The 25,184-nt window shown below is 45.4% G+C and overlaps 1 protein-coding gene across 4 annotated transcripts in view; it reads left to right on the forward strand.

The window, feature by feature from the left end:
* CPO (carboxypeptidase O) overlaps positions 1 to 25,184 on the forward strand; it is a 164,879-nt gene that overhangs the window by 107,705 nt on the left and 31,990 nt on the right. For all 4 annotated transcript variants that reach the window (XM_063932687.1, XM_063932688.1, XM_063932685.1 and 1 more), the window contains exons 3-4: positions 1,728 to 1,803; positions 3,280 to 3,404. In XM_063932687.1, the coding sequence (XP_063788757.1) occupies positions 1,728 to 1,803; positions 3,280 to 3,404 (201 nt within the window). The remainder of the gene's footprint in view (positions 1 to 1,727; positions 1,804 to 3,279; positions 3,405 to 25,184) is intronic.

Consider the following 25,184-nt stretch of genomic DNA (forward strand, 5'->3'; position numbering starts at 1 on the left):
TATCCATAGATTTCCCACCATACGTTACTTTACCCATAGATATCCCACCATACATCGCTTTATCCATAGATTTTCCACCATACATCACTTTACCCATAGATATCTCACCATACGTCACTTTAACTATAGATTCCCACCATACGTCACTTTACTCATAGATTCCCACCATACGTCACTTTACTCATAGATATGCCACTATACATTACTTTAACTATTGATATCCCAGTGAAGTGGAGAACAGAAGCGAGCGTGGATAATGGTATCACTATGCCAGGTGAGATAGGATATATGTTGCTTTAAGTACAAGACTTGGAAATCCAACAAGATAAGTAAATAATTATGTGGTTTGAGTAAAGATGACTGCTGGGTAAAGAATACAAAGAGAAGGCCCAAAATGAGGGGTGAGCTAGTCAAAGAGTAAGACAGAGGTGCTCGCCTACTGAAGGTGCATTTAAAAAAAGAGAATTATACTTATAATTAGGCAGGTGCAATGAGCTAGGCCATTGCACAATTGGCGGCAGTGACAAGTAACTGCAATTTCTCTTCCCTTTTGTTACTTGTGTTAGTTATTAAGCGTTCAAATGAAGAGTCTTGAAGTACAGTATTTATAATAAATTAAGGTTAATTTAATCTTTTCTACAACTACTTATAGCCGTTGTTAGGGCAGCGCGTTTGGGATAAGCAATCCCGTTTATGCAGCAGGCAGTCATGTTGAATACAGTACGCCCGTATTTTACAGAACCTGTCTACAGATGCTATAAAATCTTTAATTTGCAGAGACCACTTAAACCGTATTCTCCCTGGCATATGCCTCAGACTTAACACTAAACTTTAGTGCTGTATTAAGCGCTTTAATTGTTTCCTTAGAGGGTTAAGGACTCTTTTCTTTTTGAAAATAAAAATCAATTCTCGCAGAGATTACGATGCCTGAGAATGGAAGATGTAAGGAGAGATGAAAAGGAGCCGCGTAGAAAGTCTCATGGTCGGTAGAATTATTAAATAAGCCAGGCATTATTCATACAGGGCTCATCTGTCATCAGCTGTAACTGGGGAGGAGCCCTATATACTGTATACTTCTTATTTAGTCTACGGTGCTAAAGGACTTTCATTAAGGGGGTCATTCCGAATTGATCGCTCGCTAGCAGTTTTTAGCAGCCACGCAAACGCATTGTCGCCGCCCACCGGGGAGTGTATTTTAGCTTTGCAGAAGTGCAAAACGCTTGTGCAGCAGAGCGACTGCAAAATCGTTTTGTGCAAAACAAGACCAGCCCTGTAGTTACTCTTCGCGTGCGTTGATTCTTACGACGGAGGGACGGCTTTTGACGTCACACCCCCGCCCAGCGAGCGCCCAGCCACGCCTGCGTTTTTTCTGCCACGCCTGCGTTTTTCTAAGCACTCCCTGAAAACGGTCAGTTGCCACCCAGAAACGCCCACTTCATGTCAATCTTCCTGCGTTCGGCCGTGCGACTGGAATGTTCGTTACACTCTGTGGAAACCCACGATGCTCATTGTACGACGGGCCTGCGCATTGCTGTGCATACGCATGCACGGAAATGCCGATTCTTAGCCTGATGGCTACGCTGCGAACAACGGCAGCTAGCCATTAACTCGGAATGACCCCCTAAATCTTTTCAGTACAACAGCAGCTTTCCATGATAAATGCATAGATAATATGTTAGTAAATATACGTTTCAGCTGTACACTTACAAAGGCTCTTACTTTTTTAGGGACCAGGTTTTACAAATCATCCCACAGAACACGGAACACGTTTATTGCTTACAGCAGATATGTCAGTCATCGCAGGTCAGTATTCATAAAAACAACTGGAAATTCAAGGTACAAAATGCAGAAATGTAAAACCAGCTAAGAGGCTGCTGCAAAAATGAAAGTTGGCTCTGTGCATATGCAGATTACTGCAGGTCGCATTTGACAGTTGCAACTGCTTGAGACTGGAGCGGTGGGATAGGGGAGGGAAGGGGTAGTCTAGTTAGGCCAAGAATGGTAAGGGGCGTTTTCGTAAATTGCAGAACTGCATCATTAGCTGGTGTCTGAGGACAGGTGCAAATACCTGCTGTAATGATGATGGTGATTGGCTGGTGCAAGTCCCTAGGCTTCTTCCTTCCCCTAACATCCTCTGCACAGTCCAGATGCACTGATGTCTGATCTAGAACTCTATACAGGCTCCACCACTGCCCAGGAGCAAACACACGCTTGCTATAGTAGATAGGGGTCCAACCAAATATTAGATTAGAGAACAAACCATCAAAATACTGGATACATTAAATGAATGTGGCAGATGGTGGGTGCAGGGTGGGTGGCAGGGGGCCATTGTGCTCTGTTTGTATGTTCTTCCCAAATGTGTGTGTTTCGTCCGTGCGCTTTGGTTTCCTCCTACAATCCAAATACATACTGATAGGTTAACTGGATTCTGGCAAAATCTTAACCCCAATGTATATGTGTGTCCATGTGATAGGGAATATAGATTTTACGGGGGTCATTCCAAATTGTTGTTCGCTAGCTGCATTAGTTCGCTGTGCAGCGATGAGGCAAAAAAAGGCACTTCTGCACATGCGTATGCGGCGCAATGCGCACGCGTGCCGTACTATTGCAAGGAACGATGTAGTTTCACACAGGGTCTAGCGAAGCTTTTCAGTCGCACTGGCAGCCGCAGAATGATTGACATGAAGTGGGCGTTTCTGGGTGTCAACTGACCGTTTTCAGGGAGTGTTCGGAAAAACGCAGGCGTGCCAGGAAAAACGCAGGCGTGGCTAGGCGAACGCAGGGTGTGTTCGTGACGTCAAAACAGGAACTGAACAGTCTGAAGTGATCGCAAGCGCTGAGTAGGTATTGAGCTACTCTAAAACTGCACAAAAAAAGTTTGCCGCCGCTCTGCGATCCTTTCGTTCACACTTCTGCTAAGCTAAAATACACTCTCAGAGGGCTGCGGCATAGCGTTTCCACGGCTGCTAGCGAGCAAACAACTCGGAATGGCCACCATAGATTGTAAGCTCCACTGGGGCAAGAACTGATGTGAATGACTGATATAGTCTCTGTAAAGCAATGTGTAATATGTGTGCTCCATATATATATAGAACGTCTATAAATACCAAGACACGTGCCCATTCAGAAGCTACAGTACAGTAGATACTCTTCTATTGATTGTCTTGTAAAACTACAGTTTATATATTGTACACTTTACATAGAGTATCTCATTTCATACACTGCATGTTGCGTCATTTATTACTAGTATGATTATTTTTTTATTGTTGTTTATAACAGCTGGATCTTTGGAAGCCACTGCAGCCAGAAGACATCACCGTCGGGCGTGCGGTGCACGTCCGGATCCCGTACATCGCGCTGCGGTCTGTGAAGGAGGATCTGCGCCACTGTTCACTCTCTTTTCAGTAAGTGGCTGATGTGAGTTCAGTGAATGCAGCAGTTTGCCGGGTTTAAATTAGAGATGAGCGGCTTCGGATTTAACGCCAGTTTGGTTTTATCCGGATTTTTCTTATTGTCTATCTAAAACACATGGCATCCGTGAGCCAATGAGATGCCGTTTTGAGATCCGAGTAAATCCGAATAAAACCGAACCCGCTCATCTCTAGTTTATATGAGATATCAGTCATTGCGGAGTGACACACTGACGGTAGAGAGATCATATCAGCGCTGGGCCGTCCGCATGGGGCCGCACAGTACGCAATTCACTCTTAAATCACAGGCTCTTCTATATTATATTATTGTGTGTGCTTTGTCGCTGGTAATTATATCGCCCATGAATGAATACTGGTTATCACACTCGTTCTGCATATTAAAGTCTTAAAATGCATAAAGTGAAATACTAAAAGGCGGCTCCCTACATCTTAATTACTGATAAAAAAAAAAAAAGTTGACTTATTGACTTATTACAATTTTAATAACCCCTCCCCCCCACCTTAAATTTAGGCCTATGTATACAAAGATGATCTATGATGTATGCTTATACGGCATATGCTAATTAAAATATGGGGTCTATTTACTAAGCCTTGGGGAGAGATAAAGTGAACAGTGATAAAGTACCAACCAATCAGCTCCTAGCTGCCATGTGACAGGCTGGGTTTGAAAAATGACAGCTAGGAGCTGGTTGGCTTTATCCCCGTCTGCTTTATCTCCATAGAAGGATTAGTAAATAGGCCTAAATGTCCATTTATTTTTTATTCTTTCGTATGTATGCAGTTGCAGTGTTTGTTCCCGGGGCCGGATTAAGGGCCTCATGGACCGGGACCTGAAAATGTTCTAGGGCCTATTACGAGGCGCAGAGGAGGTGTGACCAATTCTGTGTGGGTGTGGCCAATGCCATGTAGACCCTGTACACTATCAGCCCTAATGTCTCCCTAAATATGTAAAAGTACAAATATTGCATCATTTTGTGTGTAAAACAGAAATACAATTTAATGATTATGATTTATGGCCGACCGTGCGGCCAGCTGTGCAGCTACTGGCTGGTCATCGTCATGCTGTCATGATGACGGGCCTATTTTATAGTGGAGGCCTGGAGCTCTATCCGCCCCATTGTTCATCAGGCTCCGTTTGTTCTAGGGATGTGCGCCAGGCCAATTTTGCTGGATATGGTTCTAATTCGTCGTCCAGATTTGGATTTGCCAGATCGCCGTGACTGGATTTAGATTTTTTTCCCCAAAAAATTTACAAAACAAAAAATCTAAAATCACCTAATTTGTTCCTTTTTTTTTGTCCCTAGAGTATTATTAACCTCAATAACATTAATTTCCAGTCAAAAGTCTTTCTGTTTTGGCGAGATCGGTGACGGAATTCGGCGTGCATGTTGCATGCACTCATCTCGCAATAGGATGTGCCCACAACACATGCGAGAAACGATTCTTCCCATGTCTTCCAATAGTTACCGCCCCAGTAGCGCCCATTTAGTGGCTGCATACCACAGCTGGGCTGCGTACGCCTCACAATTGCTAGGAAGTTTTCAAAGCTCACGCATTCCGCGACTCATGCGCAGTATGTAAGAAAGTATATTCATGTTCTAATAAAATCGGCGTGTTCCAATGGACATGGACAGGGGGGGGATACGGTCGTTAGGTAGAGATACCACTTAGGTCGACAGTCATTAAGTCGACCACTATTGGTCGACATGCATTAAGTCGACAGGGTCACTAGGTCGACGTGGTCATTAGGTCGACGTGTACTAGTTCGACAGTTCAAAATGTCGACATGAGTTTTTCACTTTTTGAAAAAAAAATGTGGGACTTTTTCATACTTTACGATTCATGTGGACTACGATTGGGAATAGTAACGGCACCTTGCCCGAAGCATGGCGAGCTCGCTCAACATGCGAGGGGACACGGTGCACTAATTGGGGTTCCCCGTCACCTTACGAAGAAAAGGACACCAAAAAAAGTTTAAAAAACTCATGTCAACCTTTTGACCTGTCGGCCTAGTGCCCCTGTCAACCTAATGCATGTCGACCAATAGTGGTCGACCTAATGACTGTCGACTTAAGTTGTATTGACCCAACAACCCATACGCGACAGGGGCTGGCTGGCAACTTTCAACCTGGGGGGGCAGAGTCAAGCAAATGGCCCGGCTTTTCACTGGGAATGTAATGCAAACATGGCCCGGGAACATTTACATTGCATCGGCCCGGGGGGCAGATGGCGCCTTGCCCCTTCCCCCGCCCGGCCAGCCCCTGGATATGGATGAGTATCTCCCTCCTAGGCAGAAGTATCTAATATAAGGCCCCGCAGAGTATTGCACAATTAAGGCACGCTATGTGGATGACAGGAGAACGGCTACATACGAGCAGCTGAGAATATACTTGGGAACGCTCATGAAAACAAATGATTCGTCTCTGAGCGGGACGCATGATACCGGAGATGTATAAGATTTATCTGAGTGACATCCCGTCCTATAAATGGAGAGACACGAGGCAGGCTGGGGTCTTCACTGCGCACATTACACGGGGCGTCAGGGGACCGCTTACGCTAGATGGAGCATTTTCTATTTAACAAGCTCCACTCATTTTAATAATAACACATTTCTGCTCCTCAATATCTGGGTGGCATTTATGAGCTGAATTATTGCGCAAATGAAAGAAGAAAAATTAACTGCTTTTGCCCCAGAGAATACGCATTCCTAATACACAGCGATGTATCAGCGGCTCCATTGACGACGGCGAGGAACATGAAAGTGTTACAATGAAGCGACTGAAATCTTTCTGAATATTTTGCTTTGCTGAATATTATACATAAACATTCATTTCATTAGTTTCAATTTGCTTGTCAGATCTTTAACTGCGATATAATAGCTGATGCGGAAACGGTGCCGCCTCCCGTATTAGGAAGGGGACATAAAGTGATGCAGAACTAACAGGCACTGAGGGAATTTCTCTGTGTGTGATTGCTGGCGCTAGATACTTATTTATGTATAGTCTGAGAGCAGAGGACGGCGTGTAGAGTCGGCTGAGGAGTCATTACAAGTATATGAAATCTCATCACTAAATCCTTTATTTCTTTTTATGAACTGAGTTTTGGGAAGAGGCCGGGAATCCAGAAACCTGAGCCATACCAAAACATCTATACATTTCTTTACTATCTATCTATCTATCTATCTATCTATCTATCTATCTATCTATCTATCTATCTATCTCTGAAGATTTGTAAGTTACATGATAAAGCACAGCATCTGAGTAGCATTATCCTGGAGCCAAACAACAGGACTTACTCTTGGGGGTTTAGAACTGGGATCCGGTCTGAAGATCGACAGTGTCTAGGTCGACAATGTTTAGGTCGACCACTATAGGTCGACAGTCACTAGGTCAACAGGGTTGGAAGGTCGACAGGGTTTCTAGGTCGACATGTGCTATAGTGGTCGACCTAAACATTGTCGACCTAGACACTGTCGATTTGGTGAGCCACACCCTTAGAACGACAAACCACTGATCGTGTGCGGAATCTTGGCGTTGTCCTGGATGGTGGCATCTGACACTTATACATCAGGTGTGTCCGTCACAATCATAACTTCATTCTTTCATCTGAGGAACATAGCCAGAGTCAAGCACTTCATTCCCTCAGATGATCTGCCAACAGTCATCCATGCATTTGTATCATCTGGATTAGACTACTGCAGGCCTGGCCAACCTGTGGCTCTCCAGCTGTTGTAAAACTACAAGTCCCATCATGCCTTGCCACAGTTTTGCTATTAGGGAATGCTAAAACTGTGGCAGAGCATGCTGGGATGTGTAGTTTCACTACATCTGGAGAGCCACAGGTTGGCCAGGCCTGGACTACTGTAATGCCCTCTACCTGGGTCCCCCAGCAATAGAATTACGCAGCTTGCAGGCGGTACAGAATGCAGCTGCCAGGCTGTTACCCAACCACCCCCGCTCTAGCCACATAACACCCATCCTCTACTCCCTTCACTGGCTGCCTGTAAGATGGTGAATCACTTTCAAGATTGACTTACTGACTTTCCCAGCCGTACATGACCAGGGCCCAAGGTACCTGAAGCAGCTTCTGATTCCATACTGTCCCACTCGAGTACTGCGATCTGCAGATGATGATTACTGCGATCACTAGATAATGATTACTGTGATCTGTAGATGATGATTACTGTGATCTGTAGATGATGATTACTGCGATCTGTAGATGATGATTACTGCGATCTGTAGATGATGATTACTGTGATCTGTAGATGATGATTACTGCGATCTGTAGATGATGATTACTGTGATCTGTAGAAGATGATTACTGCGATCTGTAGATGATGATTACTGTGATCTGTAGATGATTACTGTGATCTGTAGATGATGATTACTGTGATCTGTAGATAATGATTACTGTGATCTGTAGATGATGATTACTGTGATCTGTAGATGATTACTGCGATCTGTAGATGATTACTGCGATCTGTAGATGATTACTGCGATCTGTAGATGATGATTACTGTGATCTGTAGATGATTACTGCGATCTGTAGATGATGATTACTGTGATCTGTAGATGATTATTACTGTGATCTGTAGATGATTATTACTGTGATCTGTAGATGATGATTACTGTGATCTGTAGATGATGATTACTGTGATCTGTAGATGATGATTACTGTGATCTGTAGATGATGATTACTGTGATCACTAGATGATGATTACTGCGATCTGTAGATGATTACTGTGATCTGTAGATGATGATAACTGTGATCTGTAGACGATGATAACTGTGATCTGTAGATGATTACTGTGATCTGTAGATAATGATTACTGTGATCTGTAGATGATGATTACTGTGATCTGTAGATGATAATTACTGTGATCTGTAGATGATGATTACTGTGATCTGTAGATGATTACTGTGATCTGTAGATGATGATAACTGTGATCTGTAGATGATTACTGTGATCTGTAGATAATGATTACTGTGATCTGTAGATGATGATTACTGTGATCTGTAGATGATAATTACTGTGATCTGTAGATGATGATTACTGTGATCTGTAGATGATTACTGTGATCTGTAGATGATGATTACTGTGATCTGTAGATGATGATTACTGTGATCTGTAGATGATTACTGTGATCTGTAGATGATGATTACTGTGATCTGTAGATGATGATTACCGTGATCTGTAGATGATTACTGTGATCTGTAGATGATGATTACTGTGATCTGTAGATAATGATTACTGTGATCTGTAGATGATGATGATTACTGTGATCTGTAGATGATTACTGTGATCTGTAGATGATGATTACTGTGATCTGTAGATGATGATTACTGCGATCTGTAGATGATGATTACTGCGATCTGTAGATGATGATTACTGCGATCTGTAGATGATGATTACTGCGATCTGTAGATGATTACTGCGATCTGTAGATGATTACTGCGATCTGTAGATGATTACTGTGATGTCAGGCGCGGCGGTGCGCCCGCTCACTGACAGAGCAGCGGTCACGGGTGCTGCGCCTCTCCTTGTTTCTTCTGCACGGCGCCTAGCAACGCCGGGACGCTAGGCGCGCGCAAGCCGCCGGCTCCCTGGCAACGCTAGGACGCCGTGCGTGCAGGGCCGCCGGGTCCTTAGCAACGGGGACGCCACAGGCGGACCGCGTTCCCCGTTGCACTAATCAGCATTCACCTGTTTTCCCCTGCTCGTGCAGCAAAGCAGCTGCACGGCATTTGTTCATTAGCCTTTGTGTTTCTATTGGAGGGTTCCCTGTTATATGCCTCCTCAGTGCCTCACACTAACGCCGGTGATAGCTTCCTGCATGCTGCTCATGTTTGGTGAACGTCTGTTCTTGGTCTGTCGTATCCGGTCCGTCCTGCTCCCTGAGTTCCTGTATCTTGGAGTTCGTTACCCGGTCCTGGGAATCCTTCTGGTCCTCATTTACCTGTGGCAGTCGGTTGGGGTTCTCACCCGGGTTTCGTGAGTGGCGGCCTTGCCGCGTGTTGCGGCCTAGGCCGCTTTAGTATTGTTTTGTTTGTACTGGAGCATTGCGGAGGTTTCCGCTTCCATTGTCCTCCCCGGAGCTCGGCGGTGCCGTGTAGGGGAGTGGACAAGTGGAATCTTTGGTTGTCCTTTTCCTTGGCGGCAAGCCGCGCATACTTTTTGTTTTAGGTTAGCCAGTAGCCCCTGGCCTTGTTGTTTCAGTTAGAGGGCCCCTTGTTATTACCCTGTCTCAGTACACTCTTTGTCTCTCCTTAAGACCTGAGGGGGCACCGGAGTTGGGCAGACTTAATCCGCCCTTCAAACGCGGCTGCCATGGGCCCAAGAAACCATAGTCTCGCAAGAGTGAATTGACAGCACGGGTAAAACAACGGAGGTAGGGTGCCAGGGGCTATTCCCATTCCGTTGCCCTTTTCCCTGCATTACATCCTGCCGCTCTGGACTACTGTATAAGATCTCTCCAGTCCTGAGCCTCCAGGTAGTAACATTTCCCATTCCGTTTCCCTTTCCTAGCATTACGTCCTGCTGCTCTGGACTACTGTATAAGATCTCTCCAGTCCTGAGCATCCGGGTCGTAACATTATCACCGGCGTCTATAAAAAAAAAGGGGGGTTTTATTTTTTGTATTGGTGGGCCTAGAAATTCGTCCTCATGAATCCAGCAGGGTTAGGTCCAAATCCCAGTCAGCTTTTGGCCAACCAGATTCAGGAGTTAACTCAGATGGTTCAGGATCTTTCTCTTCGGGTGAGATCGCAGGAAGATCTTTTGCGAGCCTCCCCGAGTGTAGTTCCTGAACCGAAGATGCATTTACCTGATCGTTTTTTGGGTAGTCGGAAGGATTTTTTTAATTTTAAAGAAGCTTGTAAGCTTTATTTTCGTTTAAAGCCTCGTTCTTCCGGTACTGAGTCCCAACGGGTCGGGATTGTCATATCTTTACTCCAAGGTGATCCACAGACCTGGGCTTTTGGGCTAAAATCAGATGATGCTGCATTGCTATCTGTAGTCGCCTTTTTTAAATCCTTAGGCCTTTTGTATGATGACCCTGATAGAGAAGCATCAGCTGAGAGCCATCTGCGTGCACTAAAGCAAGGGAAAGGTCCAGCAGAAGCATATTGTACCGAGTTTCGCCGTTGGTCGAACGACTGTGGCTGGAATGACCCGGCCCTGCGCAGTCAGTTTCGCCTCGGTTTATCTGAAATTATTAAAGACAGTCTCCTTCAGTACCCCGCTCCTGAGACTCTAGACAAACTCATGGAGCTCGCTATTAAAATTGATCGTCGTCTCCGAGAGCGGAGGGCTGAAAGAGGAACAACTTTTAGGCCTAGTCCATGTGTATACACTTTTCCTGAGGACGTCGAGGAGCCCATGCAGATGGGTTTCTCCCGGCTGTCCCCAGAGGAAAGGACCAGAAGGTTAAAATCTGGTCTCTGTTTGTATTGTGGTGGCAAGGGACATATCGCACATAGTTGCCCGAATAAATAGGAAAACGCTCTGACCAAGTGAATGGTGAGGGGGTTCACTTAGGTCTGCAGTTAATCTCCTCTAAAGATTCTTTATTAGTTCCGGTAAAGATTTCCTTTGGCAGCCTCAGTTCGTTGGTGTCGGCCTTCGTCGACAGTGGAGCTGCAGGAAATGTTATGGATTTAGGTTGGGCTAAGGCTTTAGGCATTCCACAGATACCCTTAGATAGACGTATCACCATGCACGGCTTGGATGGGGGTCCGCTTTCCAATGGGGTTATTACTCACCGCACACCTCCAGTGTTGCTGACAGTAGGGGCCCTACATTCAGAAGAAATAGAATTTTACCTTACACATTGTCCGGCAGTTCCAGTAGTTTTGGGTCACCCCTGGCTTGCCTTTCATAATCCCACCATAGATTGGCGGTCTGGGGAGATTTCCCAATGGGGTCCTTTTTGTTGCAAGGAGTGTATTTCCCATCCAGTTCGGGTTGCTGCTGTTACCCCAGAATCTATTCCTTTGGAATATCAGGATTTTGCCGATGTTTTTTCCAAAGGAAACGCGGACGTTCTGCCTCCCCATCGGTCCTATGATTGTGCTATTGACTTAATTCCAGATGCCACTTTACCTAAGGGGAGATTATATGCCCTGTCTGGGCCAGAAACCACGGCTATGGATAATTACATTCAGGAGAGCCTGAAAAAAGGTTTCATTAGGCCCTCGAAGTCTCCATTGAGTGCAGGGTTCTTTTTTGTTGAGAAAAAAGATGGGTCGCTCAGACCATGTATTGACTTTCGGGCTCTGAATAAAATTTCTGTTAAGAACACCTATCCCTTGCCATTAATTTCAGTGCTCTTTGATCAGTTACGCTCTGCCGTCATCTTCTCTAAGATCGATCTTAGAGGAGCTTATAACCTCATCCGAATAAGATCTGGGGATGAGTGGAAGACGGCTTTCAGCACTCAGTCAGGTCATTATGAATACCTGGTGATGCCATTTGGGCTGTCTAATGCGCCTGCAGTATTTCAAGACCTTATTAATGATGTGCTTCGTGACTTTCTTGGGAAGTTTGTACTCGTTTATTTAGACGACATCTTGATCTACTCCGAGTCTTTGGAACAACATGTTTCCCATGTGCGTCTGGGTCTTCAAAAGCTACGAGAGAATCATTTATATGCTAAACTTGAGAAATGTGATTTCCACATCACGGAAGTGTCTTTTTTTGGGTATATTATTTCTCCCCAGGGGTTTTATATGGAACCGAAAAAACTCCAGGCCATCCTTAATTGGGCGCAACCCACGAATTTAAAAGCAATTCAGCGCTTTTTAGGGTTTGCAAATTATTATAGGCATTTCATTCATGCCTTTTCTGATTTGGTCGCTCCAATTGTAGCCTTGACTAAAAAAGGAGCAGACCCTTCCAATTGGTCGCCAGAAGCTGAGTCTGCCTTTCTGGCCTTGAAGCAGGCCTTTGTCTCGGCTCCTATTCTCAGACATCCTAACCCGGAGCTCCCCTTTATAGTCAAGGTAGATGCCTCAGAGGTTGGAGTGGGGGCTATCCTTTCTCAGGAAGATCCGGAGTCTCAGGAGTTACACCCTTGTGCCTTCATGTCCAGGAAATTCTCTTCCGCAGAATCCAACTATGATGTTGGTAATCGAGAATTGTTGGCAGTTAAATGGGCTTTCGAGGAATGGAGGCATTGGCTGGAAGGTGCTAGGCATACCATTACAGTGTTTACTGACCATAAGAACCTGCAATATATTGAGTCAGCTAAACGACTTAATGCTCGGCAGGCACGTTGGGCATTGTTTTTCACTCGTTTCAGGTTTATTATCACCTTCAGGCCCGGTTCCAAGAATACGAAAGCTGACACCCTGTCACGTTGTTTTCTTCCAGTTCACAATAACCATCCTGCCACCACCCCCATTGTTCCATCATCTATCATCCGGGCAGGCCTCACACAGGATTTATTTACACAGCTGGTCCAGCTTCAACAGCAGGCTCCCAAAGCTACTCCTGCTGATAATCTTTTTGTCCCTGAATTTGTGAGAGGCTCTGTTCTAGCTGAGTTCCATGACAACAAAGTGTCTGGTCATCCAGGTATCACTAAAACCTTGGAACTAGTATCTCGTTCGGTGTGGTGGCCTAGTCTCTCTAAAGATGTTAAAGAATTTGTCCGTTCCTGTCAGGTTTGTGCTCAGTTCAAGGTTGATCGAGCGTTGCCAGTCGGGCAACTCATGCCTCTAGCCATTCCTCTCAGGCCATGGTCACATATATCCATGGATTTCGTGGTGGACCTTCCTCTTTCTGCGGGCCTTCGAGTCATTTGGGTGATGGTAGACCGTTTTAGTAAAATGGCTCATTTCATTGCTCTCCCCCGGTTACCCTCTGCTCAAGGGTTAGCAGTTTTGTTCCTCCGCCATGTGTTCAGGCTCCATGGTTTACCCACGGATATTGTCTCTGAACGGGGTCCGCAATTCATCGCACGATTCTGGAAACGTTTTTGTGCCTCATTGAATATGAAACTTTCTTTAACATCTGGATATCATCCCCAGTCTAACGGACAAACTGAACGTGTAAATCAGTCATTAAAACAGTACTTACGGTTATATTCGGCCAAACTTCAGAATGATTGGTCTGAATTTCTGCCGTTGGCTGAGTTTGCTTATAATAACTCTTGTCATTCCTCCACCAAGGAGTCTCCGTTCTTTTCAGTGTTGGGTTTCCATCCTAGAGCAAATTCTTTTTACCCTCATGTTCCAGTCTCTTCGTTGACCTTAACTTCCCGTCTTAGAATTATTTGGAGAAAAGTTCACCTTGCCCTCAAGAAGGCTGCCTTCCGAGAGAAGATTTTTTCGGACAGGTCCTGGCGCCCATGCACGTTTAAGGTGGGAGATAAGGTGTGGTTGTCAACCCGCAACATCAGGCTCCGACAGCCCTCAGCTAGATTAGGACCCAAATTTATTGGACCGTTCCTTATCATTAAAAAGGTCAACCCAGTTGCTTTTCGATTACGTGTACCAAGATCACTAAAGATTGGCAATACGTTTCACTGTTCCCTTCTGAAACAGTATTTTTCCTCCAGGAGATTTCTTCGGAGGGCTTCCCGGAGTAGACTTCCGGTGAATGTGCAGGGGCAGCAGGAGTACTTGGTGGAGAAGGTTTTAGATTCTAAGATGTCTCGGGGCCGACTTTATTTCTTGGTCCACTGGAAAGGCTATGGCCCTGAAGAAAAGTCTTGGGTGTTGGATAAAGATTTACATGCTTCAAGACTTAAGAGGGTTTTTTTTCAGGAGTTTCCTCAGAAACCCGGCTCTAGGGGTTCTGTAACCCCTCCTCAAGGGGGGGTACTGTTAGGCATGGCGGTGCGCCCGCTCGCTGACAGAGCAGCGTTCACGGGCGCCGCGCCTCTCCTTGTTTCTTCTGCGCGGCGCCTAGCAACGCCGGGACGCTAGGCGCGCGCAAGCCGCCGGCTCCCTGGCAACGCTAGGACGCCGTGCGTGCAGGGCCGCCGGGTCCTTAGCAACGGGGACGCCACAGGTGGACCGCGTTCCCCGTTGCACTAATCAGCATTCACCTGTTTTCCCCTGCTCGTGCAGCAAAGCAGCTGCACGGCATTTGTTCATTAGCCTTTGTGTTTCTATTGGAGGGTTCCCTGTTATATGCCTCCTCAGTGCCTCACACTAACGCCGGTGATAGCTTCCTGCATGCTGCTCATGTTTGGTGAACGTCTGTTCTTGGTCTGTCGTATCCGGTCCGTCCTGCTCCCTGAGTTCCTGTATCTTGGAGTTCGTTACCCGGTCCTGGGAATCCTTCTGGTCCTCATTTACCTGTGGCAGTCGGTTGGGGTTCTCACCCGGGTTTCGTGAGTGGCGGCCTTGCCGCGTGTTGCGGCCTAGGCCGCTTTAGTATTGTTTTGTTTGTACTGGAGCATTGCGGAGGTTTCCGCTTCCATTGTCCTCCCCAGAGCTCGGCGGTGCCGTGTAGGGGAGTGGACAAGTGGAATCTTTGGTTGTCCTTTTCCTTGGCCTTGTTGTTTCAGTTAGAGGGCCCCTTGTTATTACCCTGTCTCAGTTCACTCTTTGTCTCTCCTTAAGACCTGAGGGGGCATCGGAGTTGGGCAGACGTAATCCGCCCTTCAAACACGGCTGCCATGGGCCCAAGAAACCATAGTCTCGCAAGAGTGAATTGACAGCACGGGTAAAACAACGGAGGTAGGGTGCCAGGGGCTATTCCCATTCCGTTGCCCTTTTCCCTGCATTACATCCTGCCGCTCTGGACTACTGTATAAGATCTCTCCAGTCCTGAGCCTACAGGTAGTAACATTTCCCATTCCGTTTCCCTTTCCCAGCATTACGTCCTGCTGCTCTGGACTACTGTATAAGATCTCTCCAGTCCTGAGCATATGGGTCGTAACATGTGATCTGTAGATGATGATTACTGTGATCTGTAGATGATTACTGTGATCTGTAGATGATTACTGTGATCTGTAGATGATTACTGTGATCTGTAGATGATAATTACTGTGATCTGTAGATGATGATTACTGTGATCTGTAGATGATTACTGTGATCTGTAGATGATGATTACTGTGATCTGTAGATGATGATTACTGTGATCTGTAGATGATTACTGTGATCTGTAGATGATGATTACTGTGATCTGTAGATAATGATTACTGTGATCTGTAGATGATGATTACTGTGATCTGTAGATGATGATTACTGTGATCTGTAGATGATGATTACTGTGATCTGTAGATGATTACTGTGATCTGTAGATGATGATTACTGTGATCTGTAGATGATGATTACTGCGATCTGTAGATGATGATTACTGTGATCTGTAGATAATGATTACTGTGATCTGTAGATGATGATTACTGTGATCTGTAGATGATTACTGCGATCTGTAGATGATTACTGCGATCTGTAGATGATTACTGCGATCTGTAGATGATGATTACTGTGATCTGTAGATGATTACTGCGATCTGTAGATGATGATTACTGTGATCTGTAGATGATTATTACTGTGATCTGTAGATGATTACTGCGATCTGTAGATGATGATTACTGTGATCTGTAGATGATTATTACTGTGATCTGTAGATGATGATTACTGTGATCTGTAGATGATGATTACTGTGATCTGTAGATGATGATTACTGTGATCTGTAGATGATGATTACTGTGATCACTAGATGATGATTACTGCGATCTGTAGATGATTACTGTGATCTGTAGATGATGATAACTGTGATCTGTAGATGATGATAACTGTGATCTGTAGATGATTACTGTGATCTGTAGATAATGATTACTGTGATCTGTAGATGATGATTACTGTGATCTGTAGATGATGATTACTGTGATCTGTAGATGATTACTGTGATCTGTAGATAATGATTACTGTGATCTGTAGATGATGATTACTGTGATCTGTAGATGATAATTACTGTGATCTGTAGATGATGATTACTGTGATCTGTAGATGATGATTACTGTGATCTGTAGATGATTACTGCGATCTGTAGATGATTACTGCGATCTGTAGATGATTACTGTGATCTGTAGATGATGATTACTGTGATCTGTAGATGATTACTGTGATCTGTAGATGATGATTACTGTGATCTGTAGATAATGATTACTGTGATCTGTAGATGATGATTACTGTGATCTGTAGATGATGATTACTGTGATCTGTAGATGATTACTGTGATCTGTAGATGATGATTACTGTGATCTGTAGATGATGATTACTGTGATCTGTAGATGATGATTACTGCGATCTGTAGATGATGATTACTGCGATCTGTAGATGATGATTACTGCGATCTGTAGATGATGATTACTGCGATCTGTAGATGATTACTGCGATCTGTAGATGATTACTGCGATCTGTAGATGATTACTGCGATCTGTAGATGATTACTGTGATGTCAGGCGCGGCGGTGCGCCCGCTCACTGACAGAGCAGCGGTCACGGGTGCTGCGCCTCTCTTCTTGTTTCTTCTGCACGGCGCCTAGCAACGCCGGGACGCTAGGCGCGCGCAAGCCGCCGGCTCCCTGGCAACGCTAGGACGCCGTGCGTGCAGGGCCGCCGGGTCCTTAGCAACGGGGACGCCACAGGCGGACCGCGTTCCCCGTTGCACTAATCAGCATTCACCTGTTTTCCCCTGCTCGTGCAGCAAAGCAGCTGCACGGCATTTGTTCATTAGCCTTTGTGTTTCTATTGGAGGGTTCCCTGTTATATGCCTCCTCAGTGCCTCACACTAACGCCGGTGATAGCTTCCTGCATGCTGCTCATGTTTGGTGAACGTCTGTTCTTGGTCTGTCGTATCCGGTCCGTCCTGCTCCCTGAGTTCCTGTATCTTGGAGTTCGTTACCCGGTCCTGGGAATCCTTCTGGTCCTCATTTACCTGTGGCAGTCGGTTGGGGTTCTCACCCGGGTTTCGTGAGTGGCGGCCTTGCCGCGTGTTGCGGCCTAGGCCGCTTTAGTATTGTTTTGTTTGTACTGGAGCATTGCGGAGGTTTCCGCTTCCATTGTCCTCCCCGGAGCTCGGCGGTGCCGTGTAGGGGAGTGGACAAGTGGAATCTTTGGTTGTCCTTTTCCTTGGCGGCAAGCCGCGCATACTTTTTGTTTTAGGTTAGCCAGTAGCCCCTGGCCTTGTTGTTTCAGTTAGAGGGCCCCTTGTTATTACCCTGTCTCAGTACACTCTTTGTCTCTCCTTAAGACCTGAGGGGGCACCGGAGTTGGGCAGACTTAATCCGCCCTTCAAACGCGGCTGCCATGGGCCCAAGAAACCATAGTCTCGCAAGAGTGAATTGACAGCACGGGTAAAACAACGGAGGTAGGGTGCCAGGGGCTATTCCCATTCCGTTGCCCTTTTCCCTGCATTACATCCTGCCGCTCTGGACTACTGTATAAGATCTCTCCAGTCCTGAGCCTCCAGGTAGTAACATTTCCCATTCCGTTTCCCTTTCCTAGCATTACGTCCTGCTGCTCTGGACTACTGTATAAGATCTCTCCAGTCCTGAGCATCCGGGTCGTAACATTATCACCGGCGTCTATAAAAAAAAAAAGGGGGGGTTTATTTTTTGTATTGGTGGGCCTAGAAATTCGTCCTCATGAATCCAGCAGGGTTAGGTCCAAATCCCAGTCAGCTTTTGGCCAACCAGATTCAGGAGTTAACTCAGATGGTTCAGGATCTTTCTCTTCGGGTGAGATCGCAGGAAGATCTTTTGCGAGCCTCCCCGAGTGTAGTTCCTGAACCGAAGATGCATTTACCTGATCGTTTTTTGGGTAGTCGGAAGGATTTTTTTAATTTTAAAGAAGCTTGTAAGCTTTATTTTCGTTTAAAGCCTCGTTCTTCCGGTACTGAGTCCCAACGGGTCGGGATTGTCATATCTTTACTCCAAGGTGATCCACAGACCTGGGCTTTTGGGCTAAAATCAGATGATGCTGCATTGCTATCTGTAGTCGCCTTTTTTAAATCCTTAGGCCTTTTGTATGATGACCCTGATAGAGAAGCATCAGCTGAGAGCCATCTGCGTGCACTAAAGCAAGGGAAAGGTCCAGCAGAAGCATATTGTACCGAGTTTCGCCGTTGGTCGAACGACTGTGGCTGGAATGACCCGGCCCTGCGCAGTCAGTTTCGCCTCGGTTTATCTGAAATTATTAAAGACAGTCTCCTTCAGTACCCCGCTCCTGAGACTCTAGACAAACTCATGGAGCTCGCTATTAAAATTGATCGTCGTCTCCGAGAGCGGAGGGCTGAAAGAGGAACAACTTTTAGGCCTAGTCCATGTGTATACACTTTTCCTGAGGACGTCGAGGAGCCCATGCAGATGGGTTTCTCCCGGCTGTCCCCAGAGGAAAGGACCAGAAGGTTAAAATCTGGTCTCTGTTTGTATTGTGGTGGCAAGGGACATATCGCACATAGTTGCCCGAATAAATAGGAAAACGCTCTGACCAAGTGAATGGTGAGGGGGTTCACTTAGGTCTGCAGTTAATCTCCTCTAAAGATTCTTTATTAGTTCCGGTAAAGATTTCCTTTGGCAGCCTCAGTTCGTTGGTGTCGGCCTTCGTCGACAGTGGAGCTGCAGGAAATGTTATGGATTTAGGTTGGGCTAAGGCTTTAGGCATTCCACAGATACCCTTAGATAGACGTATCACCATGCACGGCTTGGATGGGGGTCCGCTTTCCAATGGGGTTATTACTCACCGCACACCTCCAGTGTTGCTGACAGTAGGGGCCCTACATTCAGAAGAAATAGAATTTTACCTTACACATTGTCCGGCAGTTCCAGTAGTTTTGGGTCACCCCTGGCTTGCCTTTCATAATCCCACCATAGATTGGCGGTCTGGGGAGATTTCCCAATGGGGTCCTTTTTGTTGCAAGGAGTGTATTTCCCATCCAGTTCGGGTTGCTGCTGTTACCCCAGAATCTATTCCTTTGGAATATCAGGATTTTGCCGATGTTTTTTCCAAAGGAAACGCGGACGTTCTGCCTCCCCATCGGTCCTATGATTGTGCTATTGACTTAATTCCAGATGCCACTTTACCTAAGGGGAGATTATATGCCCTGTCTGGGCCAGAAACCACGGCTATGGATAATTACATTCAGGAGAGCCTGAAAAAAGGTTTCATTAGGCCCTCGAAGTCTCCATTGAGTGCAGGGTTCTTTTTTGTTGAGAAAAAAGATGGGTCGCTCAGACCATGTATTGACTTTCGGGCTCTGAATAAAATTTCTGTTAAGAACACCTATCCCTTGCCATTAATTTCAGTGCTCTTTGATCAGTTACGCTCTGCCGTCATCTTCTCTAAGATCGATCTTAGAGGAGCTTATAACCTCATCCGAATAAGATCTGGGGATGAGTGGAAGACGGCTTTCAGCACTCAGTCAGGTCATTATGAATACCTGGTGATGCCATTTGGGCTGTCTAATGCGCCTGCAGTATTTCAAGACCTTATTAATGATGTGCTTCGTGACTTTCTTGGGAAGTTTGTACTCGTTTATTTAGACGACATCTTGATCTACTCCGAGTCTTTGGAACAACATGTTTCCCATGTGCGTCTGGGTCTTCAAAAGCTACGAGAGAATCATTTATATGCTAAACTTGAGAAATGTGATTTCCACATCACGGAAGTGTCTTTTTTTGGGTATATTATTTCTCCCCAGGGGTTTTATATGGAACCGAAAAAACTCCAGGCCATCCTTAATTGGGCGCAACCCACGAATTTAAAAGCAATTCAGCGCTTTTTAGGGTTTGCAAATTATTATAGGCATTTCATTCATGCCTTTTCTGATTTGGTCGCTCCAATTGTAGCCTTGACTAAAAAAGGAGCAGACCCTTCCAATTGGTCGCCAGAAGCTGAGTCTGCCTTTCTGGCCTTGAAGCAGGCCTTTGTCTCGGCTCCTATTCTCAGACATCCTAACCCGGAGCTCCCCTTTATAGTCAAGGTAGATGCCTCAGAGGTTGGAGTGGGGGCTATCCTTTCTCAGGAAGATCCGGAGTCTCAGGAGTTACACCCTTGTGCCTTCATGTCCAGGAAATTCTCTTCCGCAGAATCCAACTATGATGTTGGTAATCGAGAATTGTTGGCAGTTAAATGGGCTTTCGAGGAATGGAGGCATTGGCTGGAAGGTGCTAGGCATACCATTACAGTGTTTACTGACCATAAGAACCTGCAATATATTGAGTCAGCTAAACGACTTAATGCTCGGCAGGCACGTTGGGCATTGTTTTTCACTCGTTTCAGGTTTATTATCACCTTCAGGCCCGGTTCCAAGAATACGAAAGCTGACACCCTGTCACGTTGTTTTCTTCCAGTTCACAATAACCATCCTGCCACCACCCCCATTGTTCCATCATCTATCATCCGGGCAGGCCTCACACAGGATTTATTTACACAGCTGGTCCAGCTTCAACAGCAGGCTCCCAAAGCTACTCCTGCTGATAATCTTTTTGTCCCTGAATTTGTGAGAGGCTCTGTTCTAGCTGAGTTCCATGACAACAAAGTGTCTGGTCATCCAGGTATCACTAAAACCTTGGAACTAGTATCTCGTTCGGTGTGGTGGCCTAGTCTCTCTAAAGATGTTAAAGAATTTGTCCGTTCCTGTCAGGTTTGTGCTCGGTTCAAGGTTGATCGAGCGTTGCCAGTCGGGCAACTCATGCCTCTAGCCATTCCTCTCAGGCCATGGTCACATATATCCATGGATTTCGTGGTGGACCTTCCTCTTTCTGCGGGCCTTCGAGTCATTTGGGTGATGGTAGACCGTTTTAGTAAAATGGCTCATTTCATTGCTCTCCCCCGGTTACCCTCTGCTCAAGGGTTAGCAGTTTTGTTCCTCCGCCATGTGTTCAGGCTCCATGGTTTACCCACGGATATTGTCTCTGAACGGGGTCCGCAATTCATCGCACGATTCTGGAAACGTTTTTGTGCCTCATTGAATATGAAACTTTCTTTAACATCTGGATATCATCCCCAGTCTAACGGACAAACTGAACGTGTAAATCAGTCATTAAAACAGTACTTACGGTTATATTCGGCCAAACTTCAGAATGATTGGTCTGAATTTCTGCCGTTGGCTGAGTTTGCTTATAATAACTCTTGTCATTCCTCCACCAAGGAGTCTCCGTTCTTTTCAGTGTTGGGTTTCCATCCTAGAGCAAATTCTTTTTACCCTCATGTTCCAGTCTCTTCGTTGACCTTAACTTCCCGTCTTAGAATTATTTGGAGAAAAGTTCACCTTGCCCTCAAGAAGGCTGCCTTCCGAGAGAAGATTTTTTCGGACAGGTCCTGGCGCCCATGCACGTTTAAGGTGGGAGATAAGGTGTGGTTGTCAACCCGCAACATCAGGCTCCGACAGCCCTCAGCTAGATTAGGACCCAAATTTATTGGACCGTTCCTTATCATTAAAAAGGTCAACCCAGTTGCTTTTCGATTACGTGTACCAAGATCACTAAAGATTGGCAATACGTTTCACTGTTCCCTTCTGAAACAGTATTTTTCCTCCAGGAGATTTCTTCGGAGGGCTTCCCGGAGTAGACTTCCGGTGAATGTGCAGGGGCAGCAGGAGTACTTGGTGGAGAAGGTTTTAGATTCTAAGATGTCTCGGGGCCGACTTTATTTCTTGGTCCACTGGAAAGGCTATGGCCCTGAAGAAAAGTCTTGGGTGTTGGATAAAGATTTACATGCTTCAAGACTTAAGAGGGTTTTTTTTCAGGAGTTTCCTCAGAAACCCGGCTCTAGGGGTTCTGTAACCCCTCCTCAAGGGGGGGTACTGTTAGGCATGGCGGTGCGCCCGCTCGCTGACAGAGCAGCGTTCACGGGCGCCGCGCCTCTCCTTGTTTCTTCTGCGCGGCGCCTAGCAACGCCGGGACGCTAGGCGCGCGCAAGCCGCCGGCTCCCTGGCAACGCTAGGACGCCATGCGTGCAGGGCCGCCGGGTCCTTAGCAACGGGGACGCCACAGGTGGACCGCGTTCCCCGTTGCACTAATCAGCATTCACCTGTTTTCCCCTGCTCGTGCAGCAAAGCAGCTGCACGGCATTTGTTCATTAGCCTTTGTGTTTCTATTGGAGGGTTCCCTGTTATATGCCTCCTCAGTGCCTCACACTAACGCCGGTGATAGCTTCCTGCATGCTGCTCATGTTTGGTGAACGTCTGTTCTTGGTCTGTCGTATCCGGTCCGTCCTGCTCCCTGAGTTCCTGTATCTTGGAGTTCGTTACCCGGTCCTGGGAATCCTTCTGGTCCTCATTTACCTGTGGCAGTCGGTTGGGGTTCTCACCCGGGTTTCGTGAGTGGCGGCCTTGCCGCGTGTTGCGGCCTAGGCCGCTTTAGTATTGTTTTGTTTGTACTGGAGCATTGCGGAGGTTTCCGCTTCCATTGTCCTCCCCAGAGCTCGGCGGTGCCGTGTAGGGGAGTGGACAAGTGGAATCTTTGGTTGTCCTTTTCCTTGGCCTTGTTGTTTCAGTTAGAGGGCCCCTTGTTATTACCCTGTCTCAGTTCACTCTTTGTCTCTCCTTAAGACCTGAGGGGGCATCGGAGTTGGGCAGACGTAATCCGCCCTTCAAACACGGCTGCCATGGGCCCAAGAAACCATAGTCTCGCAAGAGTGAATTGACAGCACGGGTAAAACAACGGAGGTAGGGTGCCAGGGGCTATTCCCATTCCGTTGCCCTTTTCCCTGCATTACATCCTGCCGCTCTGGACTACTGTATAAGATCTCTCCAGTCCTGAGCCTACAGGTAGTAACATTTCCCATTCCGTTTCCCTTTCCCAGCATTACGTCCTGCTGCTCTGGACTACTGTATAAGATCTCTCCAGTCCTGAGCATATGGGTCGTAACATGTGATCTGTAGATGATGATTACTGTGATCTGTAGATGATTACTGTGATCTGTAGATGATTACTGTGATCTGTAGATGATTACTGTGATCTGTAGATGATGATTACTGTGATCTGTAGATGATAATTACTGTGATCTGTAGATGATGATTACTGTGATCTGTAGATGATTACTGTGATCTGTAGATGATAATAACTGTGATCTGTAGATGATGATTACTGCGATCTGTAGATGATGATTACTGTGATCTGCAGATGATTACTGTGATCTGTAGATGATTACTGTGATCTGTAGATGATGATTACTGTGATCTGTAGATGATGATTACTGTGATCTGTAGATGATGATTACTGCGATCTGTAGATGATGATTACTGCGATCTGTAGATGATTACTGCAATCTGTAGATGATGATTACTGTGATCTGTAGATGATGATTACTGTGATCTGTAGATGATGATTACTGTGATCTGTAGATGATGATTACTGTGATCTGTAGATGATGATTACTGTGATCTGTAGATGATTACTGTGATCTGTAGATGATAATAACTGTGATCTGTAGATGATGATTACTGCGATCTGTAGATGATGATTACTGTGATCTGCAGATGATTACTGTGATCTGTAGATGATTACTGTGATCTGTAGATGATGATTACTGTGATCTGTAGATGATGATTACTGTGATCTGTAGATGATGATTACTGCGATCTGTAGATGATGATTACTGCGATCTGTAGATGATTACTGCAATCTGTAGATGATGATTACTGTGATCTGTAGATGATGATTACTGTGATCTGTAGATGATGATTACTGTGATCTGTAGATGATGATTACTGTGATCTGTAGATGATGATTACTGTGATCTGTAGATGATTACTGTGATCTGTAGATGATAATAACTGTGATCTGTAGATGATGATTACTGCGATCTGTAGATGATGATTACTGTGATCTGCAGATGATTACTGTGATCTGTAGATGATTACTGTGATCTGTAGATGATGATTACTGTGATCTGTAGATGATGATTACTGTGATCTGTAGATGATGATTACTGTGATCTGTAGATGATGATTACTGTGATCTGTAGATGATGATTACTGTGATCTGTAGATGATTACTGCGATCTGTAGATGATTACTGCGATCTGTAGATGATGATTACTGCGATCTGTAGATGATGATTACTGTGATCTGTAGATGATTACTGCGATCTGTAGATGATTACTGCAATCTGTAGATGATTACTGCGATCTGTAGATGATGATTACTGCAATCTGTAGATGATTACTGCAATCTGTAGATGATTACTGCGATCTGTAGATGATTACTGCAATCTGTAGATGATTACTGTGATCTGTAGATGATGATTACTGTGATCTGTAGATGATGATTACTGTGATCTGTAGATGATGATTACTGTGATCTGTAGATGATTACTGTGATCTGTAGATGATTACTGCGATCTGTAGATGATGATTACTGCGATCTGTAGATGATGATTACTGTGATCTGTAGATGATGATTACTGTGATCTGTAGATGACTGCGATCTGTAGATGATTACTGTGATCTGTAGATGATGATTACTGTGATCTGTAGATGATGATTACTGTGATCTGTAGATGATGATTACTGTGATCTGTAGATGATGATTACTGTGATCTGTAGATGATGATTACTGTGATCTGTAGATGATTACTGTGATCTGTAGATGATTACTGCGATCTGTAGATGATGATTACTGCGATCTGTAGATGATGATTACTGTGATCTGTAGATGATGATTACTGTGATCTGTAGATGACTGCGATCTGTAGATGATTACTGTGATCTGTAGATGATGATTACTGCAATCTGTAGATGATTACTGCGATCTGTAGATGATGATTACTGCGATCTGTAGATGATGATTA

This window comes from Pseudophryne corroboree, chromosome 7, assembly GCF_028390025.1.
Source record: "Pseudophryne corroboree isolate aPseCor3 chromosome 7, aPseCor3.hap2, whole genome shotgun sequence".
Classification (NCBI taxonomy): domain Eukaryota; kingdom Metazoa; phylum Chordata; class Amphibia; order Anura; family Myobatrachidae; genus Pseudophryne; species Pseudophryne corroboree.